Source organism: Telmatherina bonti, assembly GCF_933228915.1.
Source record: "Telmatherina bonti genome assembly, chromosome: 3".
Lineage (NCBI taxonomy): Eukaryota > Metazoa > Chordata > Actinopteri > Atheriniformes > Telmatherinidae > Telmatherina > Telmatherina bonti.
Window position 1 is genome coordinate 9,305,794 of NC_136621.1, and position 14,411 is coordinate 9,320,204.

General features: G+C 42.1%; 1 protein-coding gene across 1 annotated transcript in view; it reads left to right on the forward strand.

Annotated features, from left to right (window-relative positions):
- chrna6 (cholinergic receptor, nicotinic, alpha 6) overlaps positions 1–9,953 on the forward strand; it is a gene marked incomplete at both ends in the record, with an annotated part of 34,876 nt that extends 24,923 nt beyond the window's left edge. Inside the window, 3 exons of the mRNA XM_079262116.1 lie at positions 499–1,110; positions 6,811–7,080; positions 9,828–9,953. Of these exons, the coding sequence (XP_079118242.1) occupies positions 499–1,110; positions 6,811–7,080; positions 9,828–9,953 (1,008 nt within the window). The remainder of the gene's footprint in view (positions 1–498; positions 1,111–6,810; positions 7,081–9,827) is intronic.
- Between the last annotated feature and the right edge of the window lie 4,458 nt (positions 9,954–14,411).

Here is a 14,411-nt window from a genome sequence, read left to right on the forward strand (position 1 = left end):
GGTTGTTAAGGGAGAAAGCGAATGGTGTTCCTACCATCAACCCCCTGACCTCAGTTCTATTGAGAATTTGTGGAGCATTCATATAAAGATCTATGAGAATGAGGGGCTGTAGACCTACAAAAAGCAATTTCATGTGAGGAGACCAGAATTGCTTCCAGGCAGAAACAATCCAAGACTTCCAAGTTCAACTGAAGATAAAATAGTTAAGGTGATAAATGGTCCAAATCTAATGCAAATGATTTAACTTTTCAGATTTTTACAAGCTGTTTGATATTTTAAAAGTTTTATGCAGAATAATTAGGAGCATTGAGTTATGAGCTATTGCTAAAATAATTCAGTTTTAATCATTAGTGGTTTTATTCAATTAAATCCAGATTATTAGACAACCTAGGATAATTTTTGACAATGAAAAATTCTTTTCACTGTTATTGTCATTGATTATTTTGGGGAAATTAATAGAATTTGGGACACAGAGTAATGTCTTTACTTATATCTTAGGTAAACTTGAAAGACTTCTGGGAAAGCGGCGAGTGGGAAATCATCGATGCTCCAGGCTACAAACATGACATTAAGTACAACTGCTGTGAGGAGATCTACCCAGACATCACCTACTCCTTCTACATCAGGCGCCTGCCACTCTTCTACACCATCAACCTCATCATCCCCTGCCTCCTCATCTCTTTCCTCACAGTGCTGGTTTTCTATCTCCCATCTGACTGTGGAGAGAAGGTCACGCTCTGTATCTCTGTCCTGCTCTCCCTCACTGTGTTCCTACTGGTCATCACGGAGACCATCCCCTCCACATCGTTGGTCATCCCACTCATTGGAGAGTACCTACTCTTCACAATGATCTTCGTCACACTCAGCATCGTGATCACAGTGTTTGTGCTGAATGTCCATTACCGCACGCCAATGACCCACACGATGCCATGCTGGGTGCGCTCAGTGTTTCTCAAAGTGCTGCCGAGGATTATGTTGATGCGGAGGCCGATTGATGAGGACGACAAGACCGGGCTGTTGGACAGCAGTGGGGAAGCAGGAGGAGCTGGAGGGGGAGGAGGAGGCGGAGGAGGGAAAGGAGGGAAAAAGCGAAAGAACAGCCTGATGCAGGTAAGGGATCTCTTTCACCAGGTATACTGTTCTGAAAAACTTTTGTAAAAACTTTGATGTAAAATTTCATTTCAGTTTGTTTTCTGGAATGATGTCAGGTTCACAAGGGGGTAAACCTTTTAGATCCCTTTTTACCATGGTTGCTATAGGTAACATCAACAAAATCTGCTCTCTCTTTGGACTTTAACTCCTAATGTTGGAGTTGTACATGTTGCACTTCGTAGGACTTTACTGCCAAGTAAAGTTCAAGCTTCTTCTAGAAAATCTGATTTTTTTTTACACAAAACAGTTTAACTCCCATCCATCCATCCATCCATCCATCTATCCATCCATCCATACATACATACATACATACATCCACGATTATCACCAGCCTTATGGGGGTGGATCTTCTAAGATCCCAGTTTGCGTGCAGTAATTTGCGTGTGGAATACAGAATTTTGCACGTAGGGTTAAAACACACTTTGTGTGTGATTTTGCAAACTCTCAATTTAAATGAGGGTTTTGCATGTGACATGATCTGCAGCAGGTATTATAAAAGATGCAACCCTGTGCATGCTGTTATTCATTCATTCATTCATTCATTTTCATTCATTCATTCATTTTCCTAACCACTTAATTCAATGAAGGGTCACGGAGAAGCTGGAGCCTCCTGGATGACCGAGCTCCTCACCCTATCTCTAAGGGTGAGCCCGGCCACCCTGCGGAGGAAACCCATTTCAGCCGCCTGTATACGAGATCTCGTTCTTTCGGTCACGACCCACAGTTCATGACCATAGGTGAGGGTAGGAACGTAGATCGACTGGTAAATCGAGAACTTCGCCTTCTGGCGCAGCTCCTTCTTCACCGCGACAGACCAGCGCAGAGCCCACATTACTGCAGACGCCGCACCGATCCGTCTGTCGATCTCGCGCTCCATCCTTCCCTCACTCGTGAACAAGACCCCGAGATATTTAAACTCCTCCACTTGAGGCAGGACCTCACTCCCGACCCGGAGAGGGCAATCCACCCTATTCCGGCTGAGGACCATGGTCTCAGATTTGGAGGTGCTGATTCTCATCCCAGCCGCTTCACACTCGGCCGCGAATCGCTCAAGCGAGAGCTGGAGATCACGACCAGATGAAGCCAACAGGACCACGTCATCCGCAAAAGGCAGGGACCCAATCCTGAGGCCACCAAGTCGGATCCCCTCAACACCTCGGCTGCGCCTAGAAATTCTGTCCATATAAGTTATGAACAGGATCGGCAATGCGGACCAAGCTCTGACACCTGTCGTACAGGGACCGGACAGCCCGTACAAGGGGGCCCGGTACCCCATACTCCCGGAGTACCCCCCACAGAAGCCCCCGGGGGACACGGTCGAATGCCTTCTCCAGGTCCACAAAACACATGTAGACTGGTTGGGCAAACTCCCATGCCCCCTCCAGGACCCCAAAGAGGGTATAGAGCTGGTCCACTGTTCCGCGACCAGGACGAAAACCACACTGCTCCTCCTCAATCTGAGATTCGACTATCCGGCGGACCCTCCTCTCCAGGACCCCTGAATAGACCTTACCAGGGAGGCTGAGGAGTGTGATTCCCCTGTAATTGGAACACACCCTCCGGTCCCCCTTCTTAAAAAGGGGGACCACCACCCCAGTCTGCCAATCCAGCGGTACTGCCCCCGATGTTCACGCAATGCTGCAGAGGCGTGTCAGCCAGGACAGCCCCACAGCATCCAGAGTATTAAGGAACTCCGGGAGGATCTCATCCACCCCCGGGGCCTTGCCGCCAAGGAGCTTTTTGACCACCTCAGCGACTTCAGCCCCAGAGATAGGAGAGTCCACCCCTGAGTCCACCAGCTCTGCTTCCTCATCGGAAGACGTGCTGGTAGGATTGAGGAGGTCTTCGAAGTATTCCTTCCACCGACCCACAACGTCCCGAGTTGAGGTCAGCAGCTCCCCATCTCCACTGTATACAGTATTGATGGAGCACTGCTTCCCCCTCCTGAGCCGCCGGATGGTGGACCAGAATCTCCTCGAAGCCGTCCGGAAGTCTTTCTCCATGGCCTCGCCGAACTCCTCCCATGCCCGAGTTTTTGCCTCGGCTACAGCCGAAGCCGCATGCCGCTTAGCCCGCCGGTACCCATCAGCTGCCTCCAGAGTCCCACAGGCCAAGAAGGCCCGATAGGACTCCTTCTTCAGCTTGACAGCATCCCTCACTGTTGGAGTCCACCAACGAGTCCTGGGATTACCGCCACGACAGGCACCAACGACCTTACAGCCACAGCTCCGGCCGGCCGCCTCAGCAATAGAGGCACGGAACACAGCCCATTCGGACTCAATGTCCCCCGCCTCATTCGGGACATGGTTGAAGCTCTGCTGAAGGTGGGAGTTGAAGCTCGCTCTGACGGGGGACTCAGCCAGATGTTCCCAGCAGACCCTCACAACACGTTTGGGCCTGCCAGATCTGACCGGCTTCCTCCCCCACCATCTGAGCCAACTCACCACCAGGTGGTGATCAGTTGACAGTTCCGCCCCCCTCTTCACCCGAGTGTCCAAGGCATGTGGCCGCAGGTCCGACGATACGACTACAAAATCGATCATCGAACTGCGGCCCAGGGAATCCTGATGCCAGGTGTACATATGGACACTCTTATGTTGGAACATGGTGTTCATTATGGACAATCCATGACAAGCACAGAAGTCCAATAACAAAACACCATTTGGGTTCAGAGGGGGGGGACCATGCCTCCCAATCACTCCCCTCCAGGTCTCACTGTCATTGCCCATGTGAGCATTGAAGTCCCCCAGCAGAACAATGGAGTCCCCAGAAGGAGCACCCTCCAGCACTCCCTCCAAGGACTCCAGTAAGGGTGGGTACTCTGAACTGCTGTTTGGCGCATAAGCACAGACAACAGTCAGGACCCGTCCCCCCACCTGAAGGCGGAGGGAAACTACCCTTTCATCCACCGGGGTAAACCTCAACGTGCAGGCACCAAGCTGCGGGCTGATGAGAATGCCCACACCTGCTCGGCGCCTCCCACCATGAGCAACTCCAGAGCGGAAGAAAGTCGAGCCCCTTTCGAGGGTACTGGTTCCAGAGCCCAAGCCATGCGTCGAGGTGAGTCCAACTATATCTAGCCGGAACCGCTCAACCTCGCGCACAAGCTCAAGGCTCCTTCCCCACCAGAGAGGTGACGTTCCACATCCCTAGAGCCAGCTTCTGCAGCCGGGGATCGGACCGCCAGGGTCCCCGCCCCTTGCTGCCGCCCAGCTCACATTGCACCCGACCCCTACGGCTCCTCCCGCAGATGGTGAGCCCACGGGAGGTGGGGCCCATGTAACCCTTTCGGGCTGAGCCCGACCGGGCCCCATGGGCGAAGGCCCGGCCACCAGACGCTCGCTCTCGTACCCCACCTCCAGGCCTGGCTCCAGAGGGGGGTCCCGGTAACCCACGTCCGGGCAAGGGAACATTCATGCCCAGGTTGGTCGTCATCATAGAGGTCGACATAGAGGTAGACAGTTCAAGATGATTGCTGATAATACTTAACTACTTGATACAACTCTAAATAAGTTATGGATTGTTAAGAGGCAGTATGGAACTGATTTTCTCAGTGACGCGCCCACATCTCACCAACACTGTGAGCTTTCTAAAGATAGTAAAAGTCAGTCTTATGTTGACTCTTGTCTTGGTTCTTGCTCCATCTCTTTCTTTTCCTGTATTCCTGCGGTAATGTTATCTTGCATTTCTTTGCTGAATCAGCTACCGTGTTCTTTCAAACACCTTTTAACATCAGGCACCATCCTGGTAGCAAAAGATGTAAAGTGTAGTTTCTCAGCCTCACGACGATGCTGAGCAGCGACACTCACAAGTAAATAATGTCACTGTGACCGTGGGATGAGTCTGAAATGTATTGAGGTCAGAAAGTTACATAGAAAAGAAAATAAATTTCTGTTGTTCACAGTTTGGTCCCACAGCACACAGATAACAAGAATATAACTAAATTAAAATTTAATTTCACAATCTACCCTTTTGGCTATGGTGCAAATGAGTTGAGAATGCAATCCATCTTTTACTACTTATTAAGGTTCGTTTTACTAAAGTCTGAGATTCTAAGTCGTTTTGATGGCACGCTGATCTTCATTTTGTACGTTTGATAACTTTTTTAAGTTACAGAACATCATGTTAAGCTGTTTTATGGCATCATGTCACACAAACAAATTGATATTTGTGCTGAGTGTGCATCATGGCTGATTCAGTAAAGCAAGAACATTATTGGAAGAAGCACAGACAAGAAAGAATCAGATCAGGAGGTAAGACAAGAGTGGACATCTGACTGAGCTTTGCTGGCTGGACAGAGCTCAGAGAAGAGACAGAATTCAATTCAATTCAATTCAATTCAACTTTATTTATATAGCGTCAAATCACGGCAATGCTATCTCAAGATGCTTTACAGACAGAGGGGAAAACATAATGAAGGCCAATTCATAACAGCCTATATAAGGAAACCAACAGATTGAGTTGAGTCCAACTCAATCTCCCATCCTGAGCAAGCACACTGGCAACAGTGGGAAGGAAAAAACTCCCTTTTAACAGGAAGGAAACCTCCGGCAGAACCCGGCTCAGGACAGGCAGCCATCTGCCTCTGCTGTGTGGGGGGAAGAGGACAGAAAGACAACAGACAACAGGAACTGCTACTCCCGGCCAGGGAGACCTGCTGAGACAGGAGACATACATGTTAATGATGCAACACTGTTATGGGGGGGGGGGGGGGGTAAAAGAAAGAGATAAAGAGAAAAAGAAAGAAGCTCAGTGTATCAGGAAATGTCCCTCAGTAGTCTAAACCTATAGCAGCATAACTAAGGAATGCTAACCATCCCTAGCTATAGGACTTATCAAAAAGATAAGTCTTCAGCCTAGTCTTAAAGGTGGGGAGGGTGTCTGCTTCCCTAACACTAACTGGGAGCTTATTCCATAAGAGAGGGGCCTGATAACCAAAGGCTCTGCCTCCTGCTCGGCTCTTTGAGACTCTAGGAACCACAAGTAAGCCTGCAGTCTGCGAACGAAGTACTCTACTTGGTATATAAGGAACAATGAGGTCTTTGATATATAGTGGTGCCTGGTTGTGGAGGGCTTTATATGTAAGGAGAAGGATTTTAAATTCTGTTCTAGATTCAACAGGTAGCCAATGAAGAGAGGCTAAAACTGGAGAAATATGATCTCTCCTGCTGGTTCTGGTCAGGACTCTGACAGATGCCAAATTAGCTGTTGGTTCAGGAGTTCGGGGGGCCTCCAGAAGTTCACTTAGCTTTAATTCCTATTCTTGATTCCTTTTGTGCAACTAATGGACTTTCATGATTATCTTCCTAATTTTGTTCTTTTATATATTATGATGCAACCAAATCCCCTGTGCCATCAATATTACTAGTTTTAAGATGATTATATAGGTTTTTATTACTATTTCTATTATTAAAAGGGTCTTTTAAAAGTGGTAAAAATGCTTTCCTTGATCCACAGTAAAAAAAAAAACAAAAAAAACAAAAAAACCAAACAAACAAATCTTTTTGATTTTGCACATTTAATCTTGAACTAAAATCCAACAAATAGATCCCAGAGAGGTCACATACTGTATGTAAAACAACCCATGAACAGGAAAAAATAAATCTTTATTCAATAATTGAATTTAACATGAATGATCATGACTGCTTTCCTTAGCAGGTTGGAGGAGGAGCCGTCAACTGTCTGGAGTTTGGGGACAGTAAGTTCTCGTCTATGGAGGGCTGTACTGGAACTAAATGTCCTTGCCCCTGTCAACATGGGAGGGAGACCCCAGACATGCCCGCCTCTGGAAAGATGAATCGTCAGCTGAGTCCCCAGAGCATCAACACAGTAGTGGCCTTTTCTGTGGTGTCTCCGGAGGTCAAACAAGCCATAGAAAGTGTCAAGTACATTGCTGAAAACATGAGGAGCCGGAACAAGGCTAAAGAGGTGAGTTCGTGTTTTATTGTAACACACATATGCACACACCAATTATTTGATTAAGAGCATTTTTTTCAATGTTAAGGCAAAAAAAAAAAAAAAAAAAAAGAAAATGTCAACAAAACCAAAAAGTAGCAATATAACAAAAATGTCCTTGTTCAAAATAACTGGAAGACCACACTTATTAAATGCCACGCTCTCTCCATACACCATTTAATTGTAACACCTTTATTATCATAAGGTGTGTTTACACCTAGAGATGCACAAAAAGTAAATATTAATGGAAAATAATAATAATGGAAACATTATTTCGAAAAAAGTCTCAAATATCGCAAAAAAGTTTTCAAGCTCTCGTGAGGTGATTTTTCAGATGATTCAATGTGGAAACATATTGCAAAAGTATAATGGAAACACTTTTTTCGTATTTATGTGTCCCTGGACGTGACATTTGGGCTCATGACCTGTTCATTTACGGTACAGATGGTGCGGTGTGGAACAAAAACCAGCAAATTTCAGAGTTTTAGAAAATAAAATGATGGAGAAACTCCATCGCAAATTCTCCATAACAAGTAGAAAACCTCAAATTAACGCTACGTGGTTACCTTGTATAAGTCACAATTTTTGTAAAATCTCACAAGAGCAACGAGATTTTCCGAGACTTGAGGCTAATGCGCAAATCACTGTTCAATGGAAACACCCGCAAATTGTAATTGTTTGTCAGAACTAACAATTATCACATTTTATTTTGTAAAAAATGTAATGAAAATGCAGCTATAGTCACATTTTACATGAACAATTTTTTTTGTCTGATTGAAATCCGTCTGAGTGACAAAAAACATTTTATCATTTTTTGTCAAATAACTGTTTCATCCTTACAACCATTGAGATAATTAACAATCCTAATAATCTGCCTCAATCCAGATCTGTTTTGCTGCCACTGTTTTTCCAAGTCTTTATTGAAACTCATTACATCTCCAAAGCCCCACATGGTTAAAGTATAAGAAACAAGACACCCCGCCGGCATTTACCTGTATAGATGTTGCTTCTTGTTGATTGGATCAGGAAAATGGAAACAACAGAAAATAATCAATGAAGGCTAGTGTATTTATGTAGGTATAATGTTACTATTAAAAAATTAATTATTCATTTTGAGCTCTGATGCTGTCCAGTTCAACACTTTTCGTGGTTCCAGTTTGCTCAGAGTTAGGTTGTGGGGTTCCTTGACACAGATTTGTATCACGTCTCCAGTCTTTTGAACACTTAAAACACTTTTACACAGCATGCCACATTCAATTACTTTTTCCCTCTCTTTCTTACACACACACACACACACACACACACACACACACACACACACACACACACACACACACACACACACACACATACACACACAGTCATACTGCATTTGTTAGTCTATACAGTTTAATGGGCAACATAGTGGTGTTTCCCTATCAAACACACTTCAACTCCCACGATGAGTGGCTCAGACACTTCATGTCAAGAAGAAAAGTCAGAGATTGAAGGATCTTCTGACTGGCAGACAACCACTCATCCTCCGGAGCTACCTAGCAGCTAGTAACGTCATATAACAGTTATTTTACCAACCCATTGGTAATTTACTAATACTCATTACAGTTAATATCTGTGAAATGAAACCTGGCCTACATTTTACTTAGGAACATCTTTAAATACAGCTAAATGGTTGGTTTGTTTGATTATATACTGTAATGATGGTTGGGTGAAAAGGGGACAGATAGTAAAAGATTTGACTTCTTCTGCTCCTTATTTCATTTCAATTTAACTTGAAGATGTGTTCAAATTTTAAAATATGTTTCGATTTATTGAATTAAATCCCACAATTCCTTGCACCTATAAATTAAATATGACACCCTGTTGAATGCTTGAAAATGAAAAGAAATGAAAAATAAAATGAAAGTAATGAGATGAAGCGAAATGAAATGAAAGATCTTGCGACCTCCAGTTTGAGAACCACTGTCATTAGTAATGGGTGGTATTAACATTATTGTTCGGATAAATTGCGGAAAGTTAAACCTTTTTCATTCTCTGTGAAGAATAACTTTAGAAAGAAAGCAACTAAATTTTGGAATTGTGTTGCAAAGGAAACATAATATAAAGCTTTTCATGGAGTTCATAGAAATTAAACACAGAGAAGGCATTCTGTTGAATAATGTATTTATGCAAAAACAGTCTAAGCTAACAACAGTACCGGCCTGTGCTGTAATGCATGGCAGCATTGTGCCCGGCTCTTTAACCTGCTCCATGAGTAAACATTAGTCTACATGTTGTGTAAACGGTCTTGTCAGTCACATTTATTTCTCTTTTTCCAATTGAGAACGAGATGACTGCTATAGCTCCTCTTTCTGGTAGTTATAAATGAAGGGGGTGCTATCTCCCAAAGGGGAGAACAAGTCTTTGATATGCAAAACTTGTGGGTCGATTAGCTTTGTCAAAATGTCTTTTTCTTCTTTTGACACCGGGGTTTGAATGAGATTATCAGAGTATTTTTCTTTGTAAGTTATGTATTCATTTGTTTTTTCATTTTCTTGACTTTTTTGATCCTTTGAATGAGATCTGCACCTCAGCTTATTGACCCTGAAACCGTGAAAAATTCTGAAGGACCCTTTTTAACTCATTTATACTGTACACGCATCGTCTTAACTGCTTTTAAAAGTCACTTTCTATCTTTCATTTGTAACCACCAACACTGTCAACTGGTTTGTCTTTGCTCACAGGTAGAAGATGACTGGAAGTACGTTGCCATGGTGATTGATAGAATCTTCCTTTGGGTGTTTGTGACTGTGTGTGTCCTGGGGACCATGGGCCTATTCCTCCAGCCTCTTTTTGGCTTCGTCTCATAACCGCTAACCAATCAGGGTTCTTCGTTGCCCTGCTAAAACCAATGACTGCAAGTTCTGTCATGTAACTGTAAGTTCTCAGTTGACCAATCAGAAGATGGGATTTTGAGTCGAAAGGAACTACTGGTTGTGCTGGTTTTACCTTCCATAGATAATTCATGCATAGATCAGTTATCATTAGCAAAGCTAAAATGAAGAAATGAGAAACAAACTATTTTCTGCTTGCTTCTGAAATATATCAAGGTTACAAGGGTTGTGATCATGCTAGAAGTTTGCATCTGTAAAGGCCGCTTATTTTACTCTAGTATCCTACATTATTCTTTTAAAATGAGAGGGCTGCACTCCTCCCTGAGCCAAGAATATACTTGCTTTTAGCTACACATACGCAGCCTAATCATGACTGCCTCATGTATTTTGTGTTTGTTTTAAGCCTTGTTTGTGCACATCCTCAGAAATCTGTCCTATACGCTGCAAGTTTCCGTCTGTGAGCAACCAATAGGAGTTGTGTTGAGAGCTGATGTAAGGTCTAAGGGTCAATTGCAGTAAAAGTGATGGAAAGTTTCTAAGTTGACCATTTTCAAAATGACCCGAATATTTACAAAATATTACTTCAGCTGTACAGAGATCAATATGCTTGTCATGGTAGCGGTTGAGAGATCACTAATATTTTACAAACCAAGACATGCAAAAGTGAGTGGAAACAAGCTGATGGCATTACATGTTGTGGCCATCAGGTGCAAACGAGCTTAAGGTTAGCAGGAACAGCTGCAAGTACAGAGAAGAGCTGCAAATACAGAAATGTAATGCAACAAAAGAAAAGCTCTGCAAACACAGAAATGTGGGAAAATCAGAAATACAAATACAGGAAAGCGTTCTGAATACAGGATACTGTAGCGCTGAGGAGTGCTGCATAAACTAAAACTGCAAGAAGAAAACACGGCTTATTCACTTACACAACGGAGGTACTCCGAGCCTCCAGACATCAGGAAGATTTCACCCAAAATGCTGGTGGGATGCACATCAAAGTACAGTATTTTTTTTTTTTTTTACATTTGGCCCTGGTGTGAAACAAACATTATTAAAAAAATCAGCTGATTTCATTGATTGATGTAAGCGTACTAAATACTTTGATCACGTAAAATCACCTATGTTGTGTGAGTGAATATGCAGGAACACTTTTCTTTTTCTTTCTTTTTTTTAACATTACATTTCTGTAACTGTAGCACTTCTCTCTACTTGCAGCTTTTCTTGCTGGGATTTCTGTTTGTATATGCATTGTGGTTTTGACCATGATGCACATGTTCACCTGTCGGCCGCCGTAATTACATCTACATGTATGGAGGAAGATGACAGTAACAGAGTGGGATGCTGATGGCTTGTTTGTCCAGCAGCCATCAGATGCTTCACTTGACTTGATCATTTTGTCATCCTCTGAGCTGCTCAATATAAGTTCCTAAAAAATAGGACTTTTTTTTTTTTTTATGCATCAACAGATTTGACAGCTCTCTCTGTTCTGGGTTCTGTAATGCATCCTCATGAGGAATCCAGAGGTAACAACCATGATACACAAGCAAGAATGTGAACAATTATGTTCTGATGGTTTATTTTGGGACCGTGAGGTTAAAAACTAAGTACATCTTCAGCTTGAAGAAAACCAAGGGGTGGTGGTTACTTCCACTCAAATAAAAAAGTGACTTTAGACTTCAGCAGGTTGTAAAGTATTGATGTCAGCATTTAGTGAGGTTCCTTTTCCAAAAAACTAGTGACTCCATGTGGTATGTGTTTATGTAGGCCAGCGTATTATGTTATGCAGAATATGTATGAAGAAAATTGGACATGAAAAAATGTGCATGTTCATTGAAGGGAAGGGATCTGGAATCTGTATATTCTTTGTACTGGTATTCTGGTTCTTCTACTTGTTTTTTCAAACTCCAAACAATTATTTCTAACCATAACCTAGTAAGTTTACAGCTTAATCTGGAAGTGATGTCAGTAATCAGGTCTTGTTGTTTAACTGAATCTCGTTGCTCCCGGCCTTCAACCTCCTGAAGAAAAACTTTGAAGCTTGGTAACGAAAACAAATGTGTTTATTTAAGTCACTTAAGCATGAGCTTTTACCAACATATATGGTCATTCTGAGATGAGCAAAGCTCTGCAATCTATACCTGTGATGTTGACAGAACAAATATATTCAGATAATATTTTTACACATGAACCTTTCTGTGGGAAGTGACTCAGATATAGAATACCACTCAAAAGTTTGGACACATTTTTCCATTTGATTTAGTAAAACAGTGTGTCCAAACATTTGACTGGTACTATAAGCAGCAGCGGCAATGAAAATTGAAATACTAAGGAAAGGATCCCTGATGCTTCCTTTATGATGTCCTTTAGCATAAGATGAACGAGAACATGGAGATCATTTTATCCTACAGTTTCCTTAAAGCTTCAACTCTTGACGCAGTCCTCCATTATGTTTACCAACATGTACAAACTTTTATTTATTTGTATAATTACAGGTGGGTTGACATGACAACAAAATAATTAACTTTTGTGCCTTTTTCTTTTCCTTCATAAATAAAAATAAATAGTATTTTATGTAATATCTTAGCAAACTAATATGATGGATGGTTTCACTGTAACATGATGATAAGAAAGTAGCGGGTGAATTATATTGGTAGATTATTCATTTGACGTCTTTTAGTTTTAGTGCTGTAGACTCACGTTGCAGCAGAGTTTAAATGTAGTTGGATTCGCACTGTAGAGCAGTTATCTTCTAAATTCACTTTACCTAAGCTGTGTTACGTTTTCTAACGACGTAAAGGAAAGAGCTGAGGAAAAGCAACGGGAGGTTGTTCCTTTTTTTCGTACTATTTTACGATACTCGATGTCTGTGTCTGTATTAGATCTAGTGAATCAGAGGACTTGCTGAGTTTGACGGTGGTGCATTGCAGCTTGGCCTGGGTCAAAGTGAACACATTCAGCAGTTCTTTATGACTTGAACGTGTACATTTAAGATGTCATCGAATGGAGAACAGAGCCTGACACGACCCAAACTCTCAACCCTAGAGCTGCCCTCCGCCAACATGATCTCACAGAAATACACAAAAATAACAACATGGTCTTAAGAACTTTTCTGCTTCTATAACTGCAAATAAAGGCACATCTTTTTTTACATGTGGAAAAGTTATTTTTAATTTCTTTATAGTTATTTTGTTTAATTACAAAGTTTGTATGATATACTAAAAATAACATACAGATCTTTGTATATATTCTACTAACTCCTAAACCCATCAGGCCAATGAGGTTCATGTTGTCTGCAGCATTTTTCTGGTTTGAAAGCAACACAATAAAAAAAAATAAATAAATAAATAAAAAAAAAAACATGCAGAAGAAATGTTTTTAATATCTTTATCATATTTTTACTCTTTTCACGATGATACACTATGAATATTTTACCTTCTTATTATCACATCACTTTTTGTTGCATGTTCTTTTTTTTTTCTTCAGATTATTTTGAATGGATCCAGACCCCATACTCATGGTTTAATTTACATGACTGATGAGACATTTTGATTGTCCTGTTAGAAATCTGTTGCTAATATTGGTAATAACACAAAGTCTATACTGAACAACCAATAAGGAGCTTGCGCTCACTCGGTTCAGGCGTTTTGGTAAATGGTAAATGGACTTGTACTTCTATAGCACTTTTCTAGTCATACAGACCACTCAAAGCGCTTTACACTACTTGTCACATTCACCCATTCACACACACACTCATTCTACACACTCATACCCCGATAGGCACATCGGGGGGCAGTGTCTTGCCCTAGGACACTTCGGCATTTCAGGGGAAGCCTGGAATCAAAGCCTGGAATTGATCCCCCAACTTACCAGTTGAAGGACAACTGCGCTTCCTCCTGAGCTACAGCCGCCATTTTCTGTTGCTGAATGGACAATATCAGCTGTTTTAAGCCTAAAATAGTGACCAGTGGGTCATTATAATCTCTCCATATTGCTGATCAGAGGCATTGATATGGGATCACTCCTTTTTTCATCTAATGGAAATCCAGTCCACTGGCATAACTCAAATTTTCAGCATCACGGTGCATTTTCAGGAAAAATAATAAACTTAAACATTGAAACAACAACTATGATCAATGGCTGCTTCTAAGTTCCAATAAACCAAACAAATGAGATTATTGAACAAAAGTGTTTTTTTATTTATATACATGAATTATGTCAGGTCTCACAAGATGACTGCTAACATGATTGCATGGACACTGCTATGTGCACGTGATATGCCAATTCTATGGGCTGCATTCCATTTCAAAGTACTGTCGGTATTAAATTTATAACTTTTGTCTTTGTTTTTTTTTTTTTTTTTTTTAATGTTTCTTGTGGGAAATGTTTTTCCCACATTATTCCTCAGTAACCATTAAAATGGCAGCAAGTTATTGT